Raw genomic sequence first — 24,158 nt, 5'->3', positions numbered from 1 at the left:
ATCAATCTAAAAAGTACCATGACGGAATGATTTCTCCACGGACATTAAAAACCTACAATTATACCATCCCGAAACCAACTGTGATACGTCCTGAAAGCAAACCTGCAATAACATTCTTGTACAAACAAATAACCGCGACTCGGGAAGTTTTCCACAACATTTGATGGTTAGAATGATTACACGAGGTGATGACGACATCCGAAATACAAAAACGCAGCTTAAACTAAAATCTACAAACAATTACAGAAATCGGGGGAAACACGAAACTGGTAAGAGTTCAAAGTGATATAAACAATAGACCGAAGACTAGTGCACAAAATCTGGTCGTTTTAATCTGTTTTTCGTTCATGAAAACCGCAACTCGAAGGAACGAAAAATGCAGATGGATTAGAAACACGCACCTGACCTTTAGTTGTTTTTCTGCATTAAGAGCTCGGCCAAAGGGAACTGAGCTTGGCTGCGAGTTTTGCGCTTTTATAATCCTCTCTAAGCTGAATGAACCTGAATTTGGATGCAATACGCGAAGATCGTTAAGAAAGTAAAAACCGACAAGAGATTTTGGAACGGGGATTGAAGTGGATTGTTCTGCATCCGAATCATGCCATCCGACGATGGAACAGACATGGAAGAGATGTTCTAAACCCAATATGAATACGTGGCAGATACGGGGGTAATCCAGAAACCCGAATCCGTGTTATATATGTGCCTAGTATATATTTGTATTTTGGGCAAAACCCAAAACCCGAAACCCGAATTCGTGTTCTAAATGCAACAAACTTTGCCTGGGTTCCTATTTTGTGTGACAGAATTTTTTTCAATTGATATAAAGTTCCAAAATTTCCTTTTTTGTACCCATTTAACCGACAACATGTTGACCCCTGATCTTGAACATTTGATGAATCGTGGATGTTGAGTTTATTATCCACTTTGTTATAACCATTCCGTAAGCATTTTGTAAACCTTTCATAAACGGATATTCACATCATCAAATGTTACAAGATCAACAGATTGAAATGGGTACAAAAAAATTATATTGTCTTTAGGGTACTGGCAACTATTCCATCCCAATAAGTGCCACATTTGTCCACCTTTCAGAAGGTAAGTATTTACTTTCCAACTCTATCCTTAATCATGAGATGAAGAAATCCATTATTTCTTCTACTATTAAGGGTAAAATTGTCATTTAATTAATTAAAAGTGTAATTACACATTTCTAAAACTGTGTGCGTTTTCATTGTAGACATCTATTTTGGGCGGTGGGAGTAATCACGAGAGAATTTTTTTTAGAAATCCGGGTACCTTTGGGCGTCTTTCAGTATGCTTGGTGTGCCTTCAAACAGACTCGACAAGCTTTCGGGAGCAACAATAAAGACATTCGCCATGCTGGAGATAAAAAAATAAATAAAAATTTATTATCAATACACCGTCATGTTAAAGATATTTCACATTTAAGGGTTTATAAGTCACAACAAATGTGTCATATTTTTGAAAAATACGATACTCCCCCAATATGCACTATCGGAGAGTAAACGGAACACTTGTTGTGATCTGAGTGCTACAAATGTAAATTGAAAACGGAATACAAGACGAATTGATAGAATAAGTGGAATGCCGATTAGAAGACCTCCAGATGAAAAGGTAAGAAACAATTGCAACTTACATGCTTAACGATTCGAATTTCTCGTCAACCGTAGGAGCATTGAAGCTTCGCACAAAATCCCCGTACTCGGTGATGTCACGTTTGAGCCTTAGTCCTCCACTACAAAAAGAGAGACATGGGAGCGTAGATGGGTGAAACCTTTGTATAATTGAAACGGAAGATTAAAGAGGGTAAAGGAATTCAATAGTAAAAACAAGTATCAATGAAGATTTGCATTCCAATGGATTGTCATCCTTTTACTTTTCATTCAATGATCTACGTAAAAGTCTCACATCGACTTGAACCATTTCTCTTCAATATATGTTGGAACCTCCTTTTCTTCTTAAAGGCTATTTAGGAGTGTGATCTTTTTTCTTTTTTTTATTAACCTGGATATCTAACCCGCTATGCGAGCCGACTAATCCCAGAATGACCACCTGCTTTGCAGATAACCCGGAGTCACTGCATTTGAACCTCCGTGGCCACAAGGGGATTTTTATTCCTCCTTGGATTTGAACCTAAGACCTCCTGGTACTTTTGACCTTTGGAGTGTAATCTTTTCAATCTGTACGGGCAGATTTATATGGAGATGATAGTTCCATTCATAGAATAGTAGTTTCAAAGGTATACTTGGTTCAACTCAACTGACAAATAAAGGTTTGGCCTTGGGGCTTATCCCATGGATCGCCAGTCCAAGTCTCCTCAAGGCCACTAAGATTGGCTGTTATCTTCAGGCCCTATGGGATTAGTCGAGGTGCGCACAAGCTGGCTTGGACACCCATGGTTACCTAAAAAAGGTATACTCATTGTGTAGACAACTAGATATAAACTATCTTCTGCAGCTTTATGTGATAACAACGTTTAGATAATTTCTTAAAAGACTAGAAAGGCCCTCAGATATCACTTGGCGCAAAAGAATATGCATCACAGTAGACCATGAAGTTACCTGGGATTAAAAGTGTATTTTTGCCAGTGATTACTCAGTCCTTTGTGCAAGCGGTTCCCCTGTATTAAAAATTTCATTATGTAATCATCTTAACATGTGATGGTAACAACAGAAGAAGCAACTTAGGGGCCGTTTTACCAACTCTCACCCGGTAAGCGCTTACCAGTAAGACCCAATACTTTCATTTAACTTATCGGGTAAGATTTTAATCTATTAAAACGACATCATATGCAACATTTTTATGCGGTAAGCGCTTACCGGGTAAGAGTCGTCACTCTCACTTACCGGGTAAGACTCTCGGTCATCACTCTTACCGGGTAAGATTCTCAATCCTTGTCATCATATTCATCCGATAAGGTAAAGTGACCGATTATGCACTTACTGGGTAAGTGTTTAGTAAACGTCCCCTTTAATGCATCAAACCAAGTCACGAACAAACTACATGAAGAAAATCACGTACCAATTCAGTTAGGAAAGCTTGCTTGTTTTGACCTTCTAGTGCGGTGAATGCTGCCTCAAGCACACGGGAGAGATATGCCACAACTCTGGAAATGAAAGAAGTTTAAAATTTGAAAATGATATGAAGATGAAGAAACTCACTCTTGTTAAGCCGTACAACCTTATGCATGCATTTGTAGGTCGATGATCAGGAACAATGCCATCATCTGGTGACTTGTAGTCGGTAGCTTTTTGCTCGGCTGAAAGCAACCGCTCCACCTACACATAGAAGGGACATTACTCGGTCAAGAAAATAATATTATTTGATGAACATAAATATTTATAAACTATAGAAATTGCCAACGTGGGTAGGTCACCGATTCTGAAAATAGCCACAAGTTCATTACTGTATTTCAGACAGACATCAACTCTAAAGGTTTCAAAAACAAACCTCGGCCATGACCGTCTCAATGCACTGTTGAAGCCCTTTGTACGCAGCACCCTCAGCACTGGACATAGCTGTTGCCATTTCTTCACACGAAGCAGCATGTGCACCATCCACAGGTAACAGAAGCCTCGAAATGGAGTTAGCAAAGTACTGACAAAAGCAAACATAATCTCACTTAGAATCAAAGCGGCATTCGGACTCCTCACACTAGTACATAAGAAGATTGGCAAAGTACGGAGGGAAGAAAAACAAAATCCAACCAAGAAACAGAGGTGCATTAGCCATTCGCATTCTTCACACTAGTAAATAAAATATTTATAAAGATACAACTTGACATACTTGCTGAACTATAGCCACACTGCTTCCGCACCGTTGTACAGCAACCATGAAAGATCTAAAACTGCTTTCACCAGCAGCAGCTGCAGCTTCTGCCTATACACCAATATCAGTTTATAATGACGAATCAAAAAATGACCTCACAAATATAAGAGCATCTCCAAAATGGAGATTCCCTGTGTTTTTTTGCTCCAACAGATTCTCCAAGACCTTCCCAAAATGGAGAGAGAAAGAAATTTTCTCCAAATATGGAGAATTTCCTTAAAATGATTACTTATGAGTGAGAAATAATATTTTATTATTCACTCCAATAAGAGTCTTCGAAATTAAATGTCTAGGAGAGAGACAATATTTTCTTAAATGTAATTAATATTTTAATAATATAATTGATGTTTTAATCTGTAAAATGGAGAATCTGTTGGAGATGCTCTAAATTGTTCGTAGGATAGAGCTATGTAGCGTGTATGAAAAAGGAAGGTATAGAATGTTCACAGCGGAAGCAGCAGCAGCAGCCACTCTTCGACTAACACTTGTGCCCAGCACAAACCTCTCCCTCAAAGCGGCAGCTTCCGTGAGGCCGTCTCTAGCTCTTTCAAGCCCTTCTGTTGTATATTGGCTGACCTGCAGCATGAAAAAGATCGGGGTCAAAAGAAAGATAAATTGACCACATAATAGTGTATGTATGTATGTATGTGTATGATGAAGCCACTGAAGTTTCTAAAAGTTCATAACTTACTTGGTCTAAAAGGCAAGTGAACACTGTTTTGACATTGGCTGCAAGATTGGCAGGCTGTACAAAGACAAGCGAGTAAAAAGTAAGAACCTTCAGAAGTATCAAAAAGCATATGAGAAACATGTTACGTTCTAGTACAAAGGCTTTGGCAGGCTGTTGCTATTTGGTACAGAATAATGTTAATTTCAACAGATCAATACTTAAAAATAGCAATCTAATAAAATATTCATGGGATTTAAAAGTTCAATGGAAATTGTTCCCAAAAAAATGCCACTGACGTGAATTTAGTTTTAGGCATGTCAGTCATTGTTTAAGCGTTCTCCGATGAGTTAATTACAACTCAAACCATCATATACTTGGGAAATTCCAAAAGAAAGCACTATGCTTGTGAAAGGTGTGCCCCTGATTTTAACCCTGATTGAATTTTTTTCTAACCAGACCTAAGACAAGGCTTTCAAAGAAAAGCATAAATTATTTCTTTTCAGGCTTGGCCAATGGCCACCACATCAATGCCAACTCAGTTAACTCACTCCTTTAATTCGAAGGCCACATTAGCAGAAGCCAGATATCATCATCTTCAACCTTCAACTTCGCTGGGATTGAGATGTAACCCCCAAATTCTAAAACAATCAGGTGCCGTTACTATAAAATTAAAACTACAAAGTCTTGGGTATGAGCTTGAAAGTTAACTTCATTTATAACATAGCTTATAATTACATCAAAGATGAAATACTAGCGGAAACGTAACTCAATAGCCTAAAATACAATATAACTTGCTATTGATTAGTAGAATTTTACTTCATGCAAATCTTCTTCACTTCCTGAGATACATACATAAGATATATAAGCTAAAAAGCGTAGTGAGTAGTTACGATTTCATGAATAAACAATTTTCATGATGCTTAACATTTTATGAATAGTAATTCACTAAAACTCTTGATCATGCACAAAAATGATCTTTTTATCATGCGAAAACATTCTTTTGAGATCTCACTTCAAACATGTATGTCATACTTGTGACTTGTCTTGAGGTTTGCTAACCCCGGGTCCATAAAAGGCTGCCCCATAAGGTCCATTTGCAAGACGTCCCTTCTTGTAATACCCCGTACGTTGGATACTTATGGTCATACATAACATCCAAACATTTCATGCCTTGTATAGCACATACTTGTATCATAACATGTAAATACTTTCATGCCTTGGTGTAAAACACATACTTGTATCAAAACATGTCATCATGCATATCTTGTATAACATTTTCATGTAAAGCAAACATGCCAAAATATCTTGTAAATGCATAAAATACTTTTATGTAGCATGTATGTACCTCATAAATCTCATAAGTACTCACCTTGATTATGCCTAGTTTTTCCCTTAATTCCTTTCTTCAAGCTTGCTTAGGTATAAAGAGAGATTTCTTATTTTTGATATGGAACTAATGGTAACATTTCACCACTATTTAAAAGTGATCGCATCAACTACTTGTTCTTTTTGCTCTCAAACATGTACTCTTATGAGAGTTTTACACCTCCTACTTGAGGATAAGAGGATCTTGACACCTCATGCTTCTAGGAAGAGAATCTTGATACATCATGTTCCTATTATTTCCTTGTCATGCTTATTAGACTTGCCTTGTAATCAAATAGTCTTGCCAACTCATGCTTTTAGCCTTTACAACCCATTACTAGCTTGCTTAGTCATGCTTACTAGACTTACTTAATCATCACATAGCTTGCCAACAAACTTCTAGCCTTTAAAACTCATCCCCTTAGGCTTGATTTCTCATGCTTTTCCTTGTAAGCTACTTGCCTTATCAATGTGATAGATTAATAAATGCTACAGCTGTTGGACTCTTTTAAGAGTAATTTACTTATAAAATCTTGTATTTAAAGCTTAAACATTAAGATTTAGCAAATAAAGAAACTAGGGTGTTACACAAGATTTAGGAAAATCATTGCATATTTGCATCTCCACAGTTGAACCAACCACATATCACAATTTTAAGCTTCTCCACATGGTGCTTCTCCCAACAGAAACCAAACTCCAACTGATGCTGCTCTCCAATTAGTTCCACTGTTCCATCTCTGTTCAAGTGAGGTTTGGCATCATTCATCATCTTCATTCTACCAACAGTTAGCAAAGCACCCTTAAAAAGCCACATTTAAAAAAACGTTCATCATTTTGAGTTTTGGAACCGTTTCCTCGATCATGGGTTCAAACCATCATTCCATCAGAATAGACAATACAATTGGGACACATATAAACACAAATTGATCTAAAGAAGAAAGAAAACACTCTAACACGCATTGATCCAGAGGGTTTAGTCCCTCAAAGAACACACATATGCATATCACCGGCTCCTCGGTTGACACTGTTGTTGGTTTTCATGCTTACTGGTTCTCATGTGACGGTGATGGCTCCAATGAGGATGAAGGCAATGAACGAAGAAGGTGGTGGTGGCAATGAAGTATGGTCTTGAGAGTGATTGATAAAACTAACTATCAGAAACAAATGTGTTCATGTGTGTGTCGTGTTTCCCTGTTTCAACTGAGACAAGTCTTCCGTTTCATTACTCTGGTGTGTTTGTGTTTTCCAAGGAAGAGATTGCGAATAGAAATTGTATTTATGTTTGGGATAAAGATGATGAATCATGTACATTAATTGCTTGAGAATGGCTGAGAAAATTTTCTGGGTAGCCGGACGGCAGCATGCTGGTGTCGTTCATCATCTTCTTCTGCTACTGCTGTTGTCTTCATTTTGAAAGTGATGATGAATGAAGAAAAAAATCGTTTCTACTAATGTGTCAAAAGTGTAAACTAGTAAATTTTACATACATAACCACGGCCATTTTAGTCAATTAATGACTTTTTATGCTGATGTCATGTCACATCAGCAAGTGTGGAAAATTCAAGCAAGGTAAATTCAAGAACCAAAGTTGTCCACTTCTCACAAGTATTTAGGAGATTTCCCCAGGTATAATGATGTTTTGATATAGAATGACATGCATGATGGCCCAAAATGTAATTAAATCATTCTCCAATGCTTCCTCTGTTTTGCTTATTCGACCCAGGAAATAGCAGTATCTCTGAAACTTCACAACAGAGTAAAGTAATTGACAGCGCAACGAACAATGGTTCACGTGGACCAATTCGTGGTAACCAAAAGTTCAACTGTTCAAAAGGCATCACCAACCCGTCTTTCTATCTCTCATCCTTAGCATAAAAGATCTGTGTGTATGTGTCTAGAAAAAAGAACCCCTAAGTTGCACTTAATTATCAAGCAATTTTTTTCCCAAAGTAAAATAGCAGCAACATTTTTTACCAATGAAACCTGGAAAAGGGAAATTTTCAGACCCAGATCCGATTAGCCCCAGACTACACTTACAGTTGTACTACAACTCAATAAGCAGTATGTCCTGAAGAGGCTCAACTCTATGACTTATAACATGCGCAGATATTATACCGAAGTTGCTATGCATCTCAATGTTGACATCCATGCACATTATAATCAGTTACTAATACAATTTGCATTAAATTTAATTTACCTGAGGTGAAAACAAGGTGCATCTTGAAATTGCTTCTTCGTTCCAACGCACAAACTCTGTTACCACCGTAACAGATATCTGCTGGTGGGAAGATGATATCGAAGCACCTTTTGAACGTCCAATTGACCCTGTTGACTCTCCCGACAGCTGGCTCTCGGAAAGCAATTCCTCCGTCTGCATGGCATAATACTTGCAGCTATAGCAAGAGAAGATAGAGGGTGGAGAGGGAAAAAAGTCTATGTAGTTGAAAAAACCTTTGCTTTGTAGAGCTGTCTTAAAGAGGCTTGCTCATATTCAATGTACATATCTTTGTGATCAAGGAATAGAGATTCCGTTAAGCCTGTACCAATAGCAAAATGTATCAAAACAATAAAAGTAACTAGAAGTACATTATGCGTTTATCTGAACTATCAGGGCTGTCCTGTTGTATCTAGAATTTAAGATATTCCAAATGAGCCAAAATCACTAAGAAATCAAGTGTTGCAGAATATTCTGCATTGTTAATCATATGACATACACAAGCTATAACCGATTATTGCATAGAGAAAAAACAAATGAATAGCACGTTCAAGTGTCCAGACCTAAAAAAGGATCTCGGCCAACAATTCTCATCATTGATAAGAAGCCATTTGGTTCTATGTGGCCAACAATTTTCACCATCAATTACAGGCTGCTGATTCTCAATGTTGAAAGTAGCACCTTCAAAGGAAGCTACAACCAAAAATGCACAACACGAGATGATACCAACTAGCCCATTAACCGATTTATAGTTAGTAAGCTATTGATATGACTTTATTATTAAATTATGGTATCTGTATTTTTTTTAGTAACCAAGATTTGAAGGCATGTTACATCTTTTATGTGTCAACACTTGCAAAAGATACTACATCTGAGTTATTTTCAGCAGTCCCAGTTGTACATCTAAGTGAGATATACATCTAAAGCTTGAATAGAGTGGCCAGCTATTTCATTAACATGTTCTTAGCAGGAGGAAGATACAGGTGGGATTTCCCCAATGGGCCTCTATACAGTTGGGTAAGATAGAAATCGTGTTACATGCACTGACACCAGAAGACATCTTGCAGGGGAAGGCCAGAAGGAAATGCAGCAGGCAAATCACCATAGATGGACGGCAAAGCACAAAAGTTTTCAATAAAGACCATCCATATACTTGAACCAAAGAAATTTGTGTTATGTGAAAGATGGAATGTTGTGGCCAAATGTGAAGTGGTATATCACAGTCAAAGGAGAACATGAGCAACCTCGGGGTGCTCCTGCCAAGAAAGAACCCCAACGGCCCCGAATACAGAATTATTTGACTAAGCCCTAGCAGTCTAATAATGCTTTTCTGAAATGTAAATGCTACAGAGTGCCAAGATGTTGCTTTCTGCTGTGCAAATGTGTCTGTTCCTCCAGATCTGTGGCCGGGTGCGTTCAAAAGAAAACTTGGTAGATAGGAAGTCCACTGCCAGGAAGGGTTATCTTATGTTTCCCAAGGCCAAGGACATATGTTCATATTTAGGTATGTTTTTGCCATGTCACCATACAACACTCATAAGTATAACCCCACCATACAACACTCATAAGTATAACCCCATTCTTAGTTTTACATTTCCAGTAATAAAGCTTGGTTTATATGCTCTCTCACCCTTCCTCTTCCTTTTACAGCACTTCGACATGTTCAAACCTCCAGACAACATTTGTAAAAGGAGCACCCACATGGCCTCAAATGACAAATTCTTAACCCTGCTAACAGTTGTAGGCTTGTAGCTAACAACTGTACTTTTTTTTCGATATAGAGGGGGGACATTGTAGCTAACAACTGTTTGCTTCACCCAGAAAGTCTACCAAGCTTATTCTCCATCATTGAAATCAATATTAGTTCTAATAGAACCGGACCTCTTTAACCATAAAACATAAAAGCCAAGAACCATTTTTAGTCCCCCGTACATATACTTCTCAATTTTTGATCAAGTCCTAAAAGCATTCTATTTGTAGGATCATGTATCCAACAAAGAAGCTTCACATGCTCCTGAGAAAGACAACTTTTTATGGAAAAATTTAAGAATGAAAACTATTATATTATTCTTCCCCTTCTGCTTTGCTCTTTACAATGCAGTAAATGTGCCTCTCACGAACAAACTTGGATCTTCTTCCTTGAACTAATAGATAATCCAACAGCTCAACCCATACTTCAGAAGACAAAAGTGTTCCAAGGAAATAATTATGGAAGTACTAGTGTAAGAAAATATTATGTTTCATTTAGATTGTATTTACTCTAATGCTTGGGGTCTAACAATGCTGAAAAATGTTGATCCATATGTGCTTCAACTAACAGCATACAATTTGATTGTTAAAGCTATTATCACATGACAAAACAGATATTTTTTTTCATCCTACAAGACTTTCTAGTCTTGCTAATGCAGAATTGTTCCACGTCATCTTTTAATATAATCCCAAAAAGTTGTAGTTTGTATATCACCCAAACAATGCAGGCACTCGGACCATATTACATTTAGATGATGATATGTTCAGCTTGTCTAACTTCTTACAGCTCAAATTATGGTTTTCACCGCCCAAAAAGATTTATACTGAAGTCGTATTCAAGCCTTCTTGTCAGCAACTCAGCATAGCCTAAATTTTCTGGTAAAGTAATAATAATACCAACTGGATCCTGCCTGTGTTACTGCCAACTAAAATCAGTAACAGAGTTGCCTTTCATATATCACAATATGTTTACAATGTAAAACTAACTTTTTTATGTCATAAGTTCATTTAAAAAGGAGCTAGCAATGTTCCTAAGCAATGGTGTACCTTCAACATCCAAGTCACCGCATCCCACACTGCGTAGATCCTTGGCAAGTTCCTGTGTCTTCTCATATCCCACTGCTAGCATTCTAAGGTACTGCAACCGTATCCAAGTACAAAAGCCAAAATTGAAATTTAAAACCATGCAGACATCAGTTTACACAAACAATGCAACCAGTCTCTGAACTTACTAGCAACAGACCACCTTCTCCCATCGGAGGTGGATGTACTAAAGATGGTTTCACCAGTAGCTTCTCTAAAAGTTTAGGAACTCGGTCCTCCATTACTCTCTGTTGCAGCAACATCATAAAGTGGGTTATAAAAAGAGAAATGCCAATAACATAAACATACAAGTACACAAGTAACAAGGTTCATAAAATGCCTGCACAAGTTCCTAAGAGGAAACGTTTTTGGTTTCTTTGTAAATACCTGCACCAAAATCGACATCACATCATTTGGAGAAGGAAATACAGCCATGATGGTAGCCGCTTCTTTTCGGACGGTATCTGCAAGCCATTTATAACAAGCATATTGTATATATAAAGTACACCCAGATTTACCTTCAAATCTCTTTAAGATGTTGGAAACCTTCATACCTGTTATCTCTTTGTATAGAGACGAAAGTGCGCGGGCAACATTACTGGGACTAGGTAGAGAATCCTGGTCACCAAGAACCAATCTGGTGTCTGCATTCATGACCTCCACATCGAACATCGGCCGTAAACCCACATAATGTTGCATGGCACTAGTACCTCTATTAAACTGAATACCAAAACCACATGGTAAGCCAAAGAAGCAATCTGCTTTTTTATTTATAATCAAACTACTTTATTTTACATTATGCTTGAATATTACATTTAAGAAGTTGGGACTTGAGTAGCTTCTGGAAATTTTTCTAATTGTGGAACCTATTAATTTAGCTCCATCAATATAAATTTCCTGCTACTTTGACAAACAAAGAAGGTGCAGAAGTACCTGAGACAGGATTTTGGCGCACTCTGCCATGGTAGACAATTCTCTTTTCTGAGATGCAGCATCAAACCGAGACAACAATCTGTTCTCCAGTTCTGTGAAAACATCAACCATGATGGTACTTCATTGTTGGTAATAGAAACAGAAAACTAGTTTTACGTTAGCCACTCACCCTCTCCCAAAGCAAAAGTTCTCCTTTTCTTTCTGGGATGTCTCAAATAAGCATCTTTTAGAATTAGGAGAAAGATGCAAGTTCTTATAATGGCCTAAACCGATAAACCCTTGTCTGTTATTTTATGGGAGAGGGAAGATATTTAAATAAAAAAGAAGTCACAAAACCTCAAATGTAGCTGAAGAATTCAAATTGGCATTTTGCTCAACAGCGTAAGCTCTCAAGGGTAAGGGTGGAACATAATGTACAGTCTTGATAGTTTATTTGGTCAGCAGACCTTTCCAAAATCCCATGCTGGGTAAAAACGGCCACAAAAATCCAATATCCAGTTGTATGTAGAGACTATTTTTTAATGCTACTCTTTAGACAAGAATGTAGAGTTGTTCCAGCACCAAATGAAATTTTTTGCTTCCTCTGTGAAGATGCCTCCGTTTCTAATGGTCAGGATAATTTTTAGCATGCGAAGAATGAAGTATGCACGAGATAGCGCAGTAAACAAAAATCAAGTGAAACCATTATACGTCGGTCCCAAAGAAAGAATCCACATTTGACTTTTAGTGTCAAATGGGTGATTTGCTTTAATTACAAACTTTAATAAGATTGATTTGGTTTTAGATTGTAAATTAATAGGGCCTTAAATTATAACAGTGTATACAATAATACGTTCTGAACGTCAATTGTGAACTTGGAAAGTTGATTGGAATTTTCAAATTTAAAAGTGCATTGGATGAAAGGAGTAACTTTTTTACAGTACAGTAAGAAATTGCAAGTGCTGCAAGCGAGGCTTGAATGCAAATTTTTCATGAATATGAGTGCTGCATGCGATTGTGGTTCCTGTTCCCATAAATGAACACAGAAAATAAAAAACAAGAACTAAATTATAATGTACCATTGCAGTATTCTTGAAGGTTGCCAACAGCAACCTCCAATCCTCTACTAGCAGTTGCATTCCCTGGAACAGATTGCATAGTCACACCCTGCCTTCCAATATCTTCCTCTGCAAATGAACCTGAAATGAACAATAGAAGCAGAAAATTTTACTTCAAAAGATATGGATCCTAAAAGAAAATCGTTATGATAATTACAAGTTACCCAGTTTTGAAACAATCATAATATACGCTAGTAAAATATTTATCAGCAATGTACTAACGCAATTTCTGTGCAATTGATGCAGCCTCAGCAACACGGCTGTCATCTGAGAATAGAGGGGAAAGTTCCATCAGGTCGCCAGGGCTACTGTTGAATTCCATCAGGTACTACAATACACAATCAACAATAGGGTGTCAAAATGTTGCAAGGAAAAAATACATCATCTGTTGCATCCACTTAAAGTACCTTTATCAGCTCCATCGTCTGGGTAGCAGTCTCTCTCTGTGAATCTGCACTCTGCCATTAAAGAACACAGGTTGAAACAGACCATAGCAAGTAAACAATCAACTTCCTCGAACCATGAGCAGAAACATCTAATCATATAGTACTAGTCAAACTTTACCTGCAAATGATCCCCAATCTTAGCAGCTGTCTGCCCAACACTAGATATACGTGAATCCAATCTTGCAAAACTATCAAACAAGCCATCCACACCTTTTTCAAGCTGAAAGCAGAAATTAATTAAAAGCATACTAATGGAGCATTAAACTCAAAGCCTAAAATAGGATGCAAATTAGTCAAGAAGCTTCAACCTACTAATTCAAAAAAATTGTGTATGTAGAAAATTATTATTAATAATAAAGCCATATCAGAATATAATTGAAATTTCATGTTGCATGAGTTTATTATAAACATTATGAGATGCAATAAACTGATCTCCGGATCTCCATGAAATGGAAGTATTGTCGTATGCAGACGTATAAACTTGATCCGTGTGGGCATGTTTTAAAAAATAAATAGACCTCAAAGGTGGTTTCCAGAAATTTATCAAGGCAAAGCTATTGATGAAGATTTCAACCTCTAGATTATCACAAAAACTTATCTGGTCCCTTTAAACAAAATTTTGGACTTGTAGAAAGCACATAAATATGGAAAATAACATCCGAAGAATGAAATTAATGAATTACCTCGCCCAGTGTCTTCCTATGTTTAGAGTCTTGTGCAGAAACATCTTTTTTAAGATTATATAGTCTCCCATCAACCTTCAACAAATGTACAAAAATGAGCAAAAGCAATAAAATTGCTCAGTGAATAAGACGCAAAACAGAATAATAATAACGTAGCTAATAACAATAGATGTGTGACCACTACGCAATCCATATATACCTGTTTCCGGAGTTCAACTAACTGCGAACAGGAATTCTTAAACATTGACAGTAAAGCATCAACTTCTGGAAATAGTGGACTTGATAGCCCTTGTGTTGACCTTCCATTTGACAAAGCATCATTCCCACTAATATTACTATTTCCCTCTAATGAGTCAGCATCTTCTTCTTGGAAAGATGGCAGCAACTCATCGACTAAGTTCCCAAATAACGCATCAAATGAGAAGTCCCCCTTCATAAAACAAATAGGAGAAGAGAGCAACACGTTGAGTACAATGAACCCTAAAACACAGACCCACAAAATCCCATACACATAAGATAAGAGTATGAAACTTTACCTTGAAGTCTTCTATGTCTAAAACAAGCGGCTGAGAGCTGAAAGATTCAGAACTTGATATTTTGTTACTTCTTATTCCATCTTTAATCTCTTTCATCTAAATATCAGAAGCATGAATACACCGCTTAGCCTTTTGTAACTTCATTAGCAGAAACTTTTACATTGGTGTGACAATTAATATAAAAGATAACGTTTTGAAGCGATTATCAGTATATGGAAACCACCATCTACGTCGAAAGAAATAGTAGACTAGCATCAAATGCATGACACTCGATAGAAACATGAAACATCAAGTTAAAACTACTATCAATTTTAACTCAACTCAATATTGCACACACACATATATATATAGTGACTGAAGTTCAGTTATATAGTCGTCTTAATGCAAATTGTAAGTTTTTTGTCTAAACAGCATCAACATAACACTGGTCCCAGGGCTACCAAAAATATATATCCTACAATTATTGGATTTTGAAACATGCCAAACTTAAAATTCAGAGGATAGCCAGCTTATATTAAGACAGCATCCAGTTTCAGAGATCATTAATCAATCAGTCACCACCTATAGCAACACTGATAATTTGAAGAAAGATCTTTGTTTATGCTAAAATCTCTCAACCTCTCAAAATCACAGACCCATCCAGGTCTGGAGGTCAAAATCCGACGCTATTGCAGCTAAAACATTAACTTACCATGTTCCTCAGGTTCAATCATCCGAAACTTCGGTTAAAGCAAATCATCGTTTTACAAGAGTCATTTTAATGCATTCTCTTGCCATATACATTCAAATGCAGCTAAAGCTCCATCAAAAGTCAAATAAACGAATCGGATCTACTCAACAAGCAACCACACACACACTCATGCAGATTAGCTAAGAAGTTAAACACCATCCTGGTTGATAGCAGAATCCCATACTGGTACAGATTTTTCTGAAATTTTCAAGATTGTAAAAACATATCTTGAAACTAAAATTCAATAGGAAAACCGTCACCCAACTCACTACAACTTCAGTCATAAAATTACAGTTTCTCGTCTTAGTAGATCTCATTGGCCATGAAGCTACTTCTCCATTTCAAAATACAAAAACTGAACTGGATATGCGCAACGATTGAACACACACACACTCGTACAGCATCACCAAAGAAGTTAAATTGAACCTAATTGAAAGTTTTAACCAGCTCATCCTATAAAATCATAAAATCCCTTACTGGTAAAGAAATTTCTGCAACTCTCAAGACTAGATCAGTCCATATCTCAGAACTTAAATTCAACAGGAAAAATCTCATTGGTCATGAAGCTGCTTCTCCATTTCAAAAAACAAAGACTGTATTGGATCTGTGCAACGCGTGAACACACACGCACGCACAGCATTACCTAAGAAGTTAAATTGAACCTAATTCAAAGTTTTAACCAGCTCATCCTATAACATCATAAAATCCCTTACTGGTAAAGAAATTTCTAAGCTCTCAAACCTATATCAGTCCATATCTCGGAACTTAAAATTCAATATGAAAATTCGCCCAATTCACCTCAATTTCAATCATAAAGTTACAGTTTATCATCTCAGTAGATCTCATTGGTCATGAAGCTACTTCGCCATTTTAAATTCAAGCTATATATTATAATTATCAACTGATAAACAGAAAACCCCTAGCAAAATCTCAAAAACTGAAAACAATTGAATTTCTAACATCAAACGAGTTGAATAATGGCTCGACAAAGAGATTAAGAAGAAACTATTGACCTCTTTTGCTATCAACTTGAGCACAGATTGCGATTTTGATCTTCCTGAATCAAATCCTTCTTCTTCGTGTTCTTGAGTTGAGAAATGGAGATCGAAAGAGTGCAAGAAACAGATTGAAGAACAGGAGACGGTGTCTGACCGCGAAGACTACAATGAAGAAAGCGGTGTGCGAAATGACGTTATTACCCTTTTGGACCGAGAAGTATCCAGGTCGGATATTTGGTTTTTTTAAGTTGAATGATTAAGGTCATGTTTGTTTTTACCTAAAAAAACACTTAATACTCTCTTATATCTGAATCGGTCAGACCTTAGGGTATTAAGTGTGTTTTTTTTTTCAATTAAGAGCTTAAAAGCTTTGATTATGTCTGAATTATTTAGAGGTAACATTTTCACTTAAAACCTCTTAATTGTTTTTAGAGCTTCCAATGCTTGCAAAGAAAGCCTAGATTTCAATGATTCAGATTTCAGACGTAAAAACAAACAGTCTGACTTATTCAAATTTCAGACTTCAGCACCGCCTCTTAAAATTCAGAAGTGAATTCATACTTCAGACTTAAGCACCTCTTAAAAAACAAACGCCATCTAAGTTTTTAAAATGGGAAATTGACCGAATTGGTCATTTTTCTCGCAACAATCGGTCTCTTAACCATTTTTCTTCTGATTTTATCTAAGGGGCCATTTATCAAATGCTTATATGAGTAAGCATTTAACAAGTCATATTTATTTTACCGAATGAATATATAAAGAATCATGAAATCTTATTCGGTAAGAAATAGGCAAGTACCAAGAGTCTTATCCGGTAAGTGTGGACAACGATTTTTACCACGGTTAGTGCTTACCAGATAAATTGTTGCATATAATGTCGTTTTTGTGGATTAAAATCTTACCCGGTAAGTGTTTACATGGTAATTGTTTGGTAAACGACCCCTAAATGTCACTATCTTCACAAGTGACATCTACGTAATTTGCAGAGGTAGTTAAAAGACATAAAATTACAATTTTTGCCAAGATCCGCAAGTGGTACTTCCACCTCCGCAAGTTCTGTCCAGATCCGCAAGTCATGAGGTGCCACTTGTAGACCTGGGCAGAAATTGTAAACTTTCTCGTCTTTTAGCTGCCTCCACAAATTATGGATGTGTCACTTACGGAAGTAGTGATATTTGGGTAAGATAGAAAGAGGAATGGCTATGAAACCAATTATAGTGATAAAAATGGCCATTTCGGTAATTTTCTTTTTTAAGTTATATATTTTACCTTCAATAAAATATATACACACACATGTATATATATATATATATATATATATATATATATATATATATATANTATATATATATATATATATATATATATATATATATATATAAACATATAGGATTGGGTTCTTGTGAGAATTAGAGTTAAGGTGAAAGATGTAAAAATTGATCTCCACCTTTGAATGCACATCAGGATGAAATGCACCGAGATGCACCAGATCAAGCGCGATTCATGTATAGGTTTGAGATAAAAGGTGATCAAGGGTTCAGATCCCTTCTTACCTTTCTCATATTAACTCTCATTCTCACACGATTATTCGCCTATATATATGAAGTTATAGATATATGGGTCGGCTTTTGGTGAGAAAGGTTAAAAGATATCTCTATCCTTGAATAAATCAATACTAATTGAAGATCAATATTAATGCGGTGCACCAAGATGCAACGGATCAATTCATATTATAATCGCAATTCATGGGATGTGGTGAGATTAAAAGCGATCAAAAGTCTACATCATTTATTACGTTTATCACCTTGACTCATATTCTCACACGATCTTTCATCATGGATATAATTTAACGAAACACTTATAAATCCAATATCTATTTTTTGGGTTGAACCTTTTTAATGAAAAACAAACAACTTTCTCAAGCATGTTTTGCGTTTATCGAGTGTTACTTACCTTCTCGGTGAGAATGGCGAGAACCAAAAATCTTACCCAATATGAGGCATTGCAAGAGTGGGACGTTTTATCTGGTAAGTGAGAGATAAGACTTTTACGCGATAAGCGCTTACCAACCATCCATTTTGATGGCTGAGAATGTCACCTGATAATGTAAGCGCATAAGGCCCTTTAGGGACCAGAAAAGTTTTTTCAAGGCCCGATGCTTTCAACTAGAGTAGCAATCCAATTATGAAAAAAAAAACCATATTATATATGCTACTGTTTTTTTTTTTATAAAACAGTATTGTCTAAAGCTACTTAATAAAGCATCGTTTTAAACAATTTTTGACGATGTAAAATACAAGGTCTCGGCTTTTCTAGGCATGGACGCAAACCGTCCAAGCTCACTTTTTTCAGTAAACGGAAAAGAAGTATATGATTTTCTGGGATCAATTTAGGCTTTAGGATTAAAAGAGTACCATATCAGACTTTTTCAGCCTTCATCGGGCTTTTTTCGAACGAGGTTAAACTGGGCCTCAAAAAAATTGTCGAATCAGATTTTAAGGTTGGGTTTGGGCCTCATATTTGATTTTCCATTAAATACTGTGTAGATAAGGTTGTTTGTGTAAACAGTGAATTAACCTGTCTACATAAATGAAGAAGGTTTTGGTTTGGAAAGGGGGTTTTCGTAAATGAAACACGTGTGTGTGTTTTTAATTTGGATAAACATGTTTTTTTTTTAAATTGACTTTCTATATGATTTTTCCTCTTAAAGACTTACTAAATAAGTCACTTTATGTATCATTGAATTACTATCAAACAATCATATATAACTGACTGATAAATTATAAGGGGCCGTTTACCAAATGCTTACTCGGGTAAGCACTTATCAAGTCACATTTTCTTAACGGATGAATATGACAAGTACCAAGAATCTTACCTGGTAAGAGCGAATGCACGAATCGAGAGTCTTACCCGGTAAGTGATGGCGACGACTCTTACCACTGTTAGCGCTTACCGGGTAAATTATTACATATTATATCATTTGGTAGACTAAAATATTACCCAATAAGTAAGAGATAGAATTGAAATTTACCGTTAAGCGCTTACCGCGTAAGTGTTTAGGTAAACGGCCCCTAAGTCTCACTAAGTTACCAACATACATACCCTTACTTTGTTTAGGTTTTCTGAAACCGAATATTTTTCCATACCTTAGAAAATATTCACTAATTTTTTTGAAGTAATGCCCTCAACGATATAAAAGAGTTTTTAGTTGTTTTAATTAGCGGTCTGCAAAACCTGAATTATCCGAAATTTGAACTCAAATCCGAACTGAAAATGAGTTATATATGTAAAACCCGAATGCCCCGAGATCCGAAAACCAACTTTTTGAGAAAAATTTGGGTTCGGGTTGGTTTGATTTTTGGCCACCCGATCCTTCCGAAAAGCCGAAATATATATACATATATATTTTAAATATTATATAAATATACTTATTTATCCAATTATCTTTTAAAAATTCTAAATAACTTAGTTGATCGTGTTTTTTTTCCTAATCTTTAAGCATATTATCCATTTATCAATCATCTAAATCAATTGAATTCATCGTCAAAAATTGGATATATATATATATATATGTGTGTGTGTGTGTGTGTGTGTGTGTTATATATAGAGAGAGAGGGGTAAGTTATTATGCAACTCCTTACATTTGTACAACCAATACAATTCAATTTCAATCGTCTATTTAATTTGATGAATATATGATTTCATAAAAGTTTTGATTGTTTCATAATATAAAGTATTGATCATAATTAATGAACTCTATCATCTTCCATAAATATTTAAATCATAATAAATGAACTCTCATTATTTCTATAAATAGCTCACTTGATTGAGTCGCATTGGTTGTACAAATAGACATGGTTGCATTTGAAATATATCATATATATATATATATAGAGAGAGAGAGAGAGAGAGAGAGAGAGAGATAGGTTATTATACAACCTCTTACATTTGTGCAACTCAATCTCAACCATCAATTTAATTTGATGAATATGTAATTTCATAGAAGTTTTGATTGTTTCTTAATATAAAGTATAGATCATAATTAATGAACCTTATTTATTTTTCATAAATATTTAAATCATAATAAATGAACTCTCATCATTTCCATAAATATTTCAATCTATTGGGTTGCATTGGTTTTACAAATGTGATGGGTTGTATTTGAAACAAACTCTACCTATATATATATATATATATGTGTGTGTGTGTGTGTGTGTGTGTGTGTGTGTATGTTGCATTAAACCTGAACACGGAGCAATCCGAAATCCAAAATCCAAAAATCGAGGTTTGATTTCCATATCCGAAATCCGGTCAGGTTTTTGATTGTCCCACCCGAACCCGTTCGACCCGTCAGATATGCACCCTTAATTTTAATAAATAATTAAAATTACAAATATATAAATAGATAATTATAATTATTGTTATTTAAATTAGTAACAAAACATACAAAAACACTATTTTCTGTATATTTTTTTATTATAATTAATTATTTGATGCTAATTATTTTATAAAATAATGGCATAAATTAAAAAAAATACAAAAACATTTTATATTTATTTAGTTATAATCTCAAAGTAGTATCAATTACCTTATGTGAAATTAAATAAATGGCAGGAATGTTGATCTTCATGGGGTTGTTGAGTTGTGGTTGGTGAGGTTGTTGGTTGGCTGGCTATTTTATTACAATTAGGTCCTTCTACTATTACATTTCTACAATTTTTCCCCATGTGTTGTATATTTTTCATTTATTACCTTTAAATACAACTTTTTTTATTTACCGCTGATTTTCATTCAAATCTTATTTAAAACGTATCCTGAAAAATACGTCTACGTGTTTGTATTTTGAAATTGAGATCGAATAAGAACTCAAAAATAAAAAGAACATAAGTATCATGGATGATTAATGAAACTATATATCAATGTGAACCATAAGGATGGTGTCTGATTGGTTTGAACTTGAACTTCAAATGTCAAAAGTGTCTAGAGGTCATAGATTCAATTCCAATGAGAGATAAAAATCTCTTTGTGGCTACGGAGGTTCACATGCGATGACTTTGGACCACCCGCAAAGCAGGTGGTCATTCTGGGATTAGTCTGTTCGCATATTGGGTTGTATATCCAAGTTAATCAATATATATATATATATATATATATATGTAGGGTTTATTTCAAATACAACCTATCGTATTTGTACAACTAATGCAACCCAATAACTTGAAATATTTATGGAAATGATTAGAGTTCATTTATTATAATTTAAATATTTATGGAAGATGAATACGGTTCATTAATTATGATTAATACTTTATATTAGGAAATAATCAAAACCTCTATAAAATCACATATTAATCAAATGTAATGGACGGTTGAGATTAAGTTGTATTGGTTGCACAAATGACAAAGGTTGTATAATAATCAACCTCTATATATGTGTATATATATATATATATATATATATGTGTGTGTGTGTGTGTGTGTGGACGCTGAGGTTCAAATGCAGTGAATCTGGGCTACCCGCAAAGCAAGTGGTCGTTCTGTGATTAGTTGGTTCGCATAACGGGTTAAATATCCAAGTTAATCAATATACACACACACACATATATATATATATATATAGCCACGGAGGTTAAAATGCGGTTACTCCGGGCTACCCACAAAGTAGGTGGTCGCACTGAGATTAGTCGTTCGCATGACGGGTTGGATATCCAAGTTAATCAATATATATATATATATATATATATAGAGAGAGAGAGAGAGAGAGAGAGTTTCAAATGCAACCCGTCACATTTGTACAACCAATGCAACTCATCACATTTGTACAACCAGTGCAAACTCAATCAATTGAGATACTTATAAAAATGATGAGAATTCATTTATTATGATTTGAATATTTATGAAAGATGACAATGGTTCATTAACTATGATCAATACTTTATATTAGAAAACAATCAAAACTTATATGAAATCACATATTCGTCAAATTAAATAGACGGTTGAGATTGAGTTGTTGAACAAATCTAAAGGGTTGCATAATAACTCACATCTCTCTATATCTATCTATCTATATATATATATATATATATATATATATATCAATGTGGATGTAAAATTAAATATATTCATTGCTTCTCCTCCCTAGTCGCTATCATCTTGTTATGATCGTCGCACTGTTGCTATCCCAAAATTAGTTCCATTTTGCAGACACGATGGAAACGTTGGAGATTTAGTTGCAGAGACAGTTCACCACATCGGTTGATTTGGTGGAGTCACCAAATATTTAGTTGTGAAGATGATGAAGAAGGGAGACAATATAGGTGCAGTTTCGTCGAAGTTGCATTCTTGCAAATTCGCCATAGTTGGAGTGGTTAGGAATTGTGGATGGACATTCGAGCTTTTAACAAGCAACTCGAGCTCGAACTTAATAATTTTCGAGTTCGAGTTGATCTCGAACACTAAATAAAACTCGTTTAACTTAACATGCCAAGTTTCATGACATAAATATTCGAATTTTAAAAATAAGATAGTATATTAATTGTTATTGATCTGGACTATGTAATATTCAGTAGGTTAAGAGGTTAACCAGACCTTTAAATATATGTAAAATTTGGTCCAAATCCTAAAATGATAATTTCTAAAAGTTGGTTCCCAAAAATATAAATAAAATGAGATCAGTTGCATTTTAATGCAATTTCTCCTTTAATAAATTGTATATAGAGTGTACTAACCTGTAATCTTGAATTTTTAGACGTCAAAATTAATAAACGGAATCTTATGTTTAATGAGTTGTTCATAGAGATTGTGACGAAAAAAACGAGGGTTTATCAGATGTTTTTATAATATACTAAACGATGATTTTAAAATGTTAAGGGAATCTGTTTTTAAAAGTACGATAAATTTTAGTTATGTTATGTCGTCATGGATTTTAATGTGGTTCTTTAGGTAGTGTTTGATACGCAGACTGATGAGCTAGGAGGTGATGAGCTGCACAAACGGGAATGAATCAGGTTTTGTGCTGGAATGAAATAATAAGGGTGATATTGTAATTTTAAATTCAGTCATATGTTGTTTCCCTTTTTTGATGGAATAAAAAATGTCAAGATTTGTCCCATGAAAATTAGAATTAGTCTCACCTTGTTTTATGTTTTTTTTTGTCCATGACATGCCAAACATAAGACTATCTTTTTGTCTCGTCTCGTCCCGTGTAGTTTGCATACCAAACGCACCCTTAAAGTGGGTAGTGTTTATGCTTTTATATCATAATCAAGTTAAATCATATGTTGGGAATGTAAAAAATTAGGGTCCATTTGGTTTGCAGAATCGTTTTTGAGGGATTCGGATTTCATGGAGGGATTTGGATTGGAATGGATTTGAAATCATTGGTGTATTTGGTTTGTATGATTTGAAATGGAATTGGATTCCATTATTTATAAATAATTTATACAAAAAAATTATAAATAATTAAATTACATTTTTATTAATCGATTATTATAAAATAAAATGTTTTTAACGTTTTTTAAAACCTTAATTCATACAACCCTACAAAATCCCAAGAAATCCGGAGCACCCATAAGGATTTCAAAATCCTATGTTTGTAGGATTTTAATTAAATCATATGATTTCAAATCCGGAAAATACAACAAATCAAACATGGGATTGGAATGGATTTGAAATCCAAATCCCTTCAAATACATTCTATTCTTGTAAACCAAACGAGACTTTAGTCTCGATGTTAATGTGTGTGAGAAGAAAAATTAGCAGATATAAGTTCATTTAACCTACCTCTTCAAAGTATATTTTTCAA

The 24,158-nt window shown here is 35.2% G+C and overlaps 1 protein-coding gene across 1 annotated transcript; it reads right to left on the bottom strand.

Moving 5' to 3' along the window:
* Nucleotides 1-87: 87 nt before the first annotated feature.
* LOC112526503 (exocyst complex component SEC10b-like) lies at nucleotides 88-16,458 on the bottom strand. The gene is made up of 25 exons (XM_025136800.1): nucleotides 16,373-16,458; nucleotides 14,630-14,725; nucleotides 14,293-14,523; nucleotides 14,094-14,168; nucleotides 13,529-13,630; nucleotides 13,372-13,422; nucleotides 13,187-13,292; nucleotides 12,926-13,045; nucleotides 11,868-11,959; nucleotides 11,489-11,654; nucleotides 11,322-11,398; nucleotides 11,084-11,182; nucleotides 10,899-10,989; nucleotides 8,339-8,424; nucleotides 8,085-8,258; nucleotides 4,544-4,597; nucleotides 4,300-4,428; nucleotides 3,811-3,903; nucleotides 3,475-3,621; nucleotides 3,205-3,302; nucleotides 3,046-3,130; nucleotides 2,586-2,644; nucleotides 1,661-1,759; nucleotides 1,300-1,383; nucleotides 88-501 (listed from the first exon to the last, which is right to left on the bottom strand). The coding sequence occupies exons 2-25, from the start codon at nucleotides 14,723-14,725 to the stop codon at nucleotides 426-428; spliced, it is 2,490 nt and encodes an 829-aa protein (XP_024992568.1). The 5' UTR covers nucleotides 16,373-16,458; the 3' UTR covers nucleotides 88-425.
* Nucleotides 16,459-24,158: the final 7,700 nt, after the last annotated feature.

The sequence above is a fragment of the Cynara cardunculus genome (genome assembly GCF_001531365.2).
Source record: "Cynara cardunculus var. scolymus isolate 2C chromosome LG 14, CcrdV1, whole genome shotgun sequence".
In the NCBI taxonomy this organism is placed as follows: Eukaryota; Viridiplantae; Streptophyta; class Magnoliopsida; order Asterales; family Asteraceae; genus Cynara; species Cynara cardunculus.
The sequence above is the reverse complement of the archived record's forward strand: the minus strand, read 5'-3'. Positions and strand labels throughout refer to the sequence as shown.

What these genes read in the sequence shown, in the direction of transcription:
- LOC112526503 (XM_025136800.1), bottom strand. Translation starts at nt 14,725, where the DNA reads ATGAAAGAGATTAAAGATGGAATAAGAAGTAACAAAATATCAAGTTCT. An exon ending in GCACCTTGTTTTCACCTCAG is followed by an intron (nt 4,598 to 8,084) that starts GTAAATTAAATT and finishes GTCTTTGTACAG; the next exon opens with CCTGCCAATCTTGCAGCCAA. An exon ending in CCTACAAATGCATGCATAAG is followed by an intron (nt 3,131 to 3,204) that starts GTTGTACGGCTT and finishes TTTCATTTCCAG; the next exon opens with AGTTGTGGCATATCTCTCCC.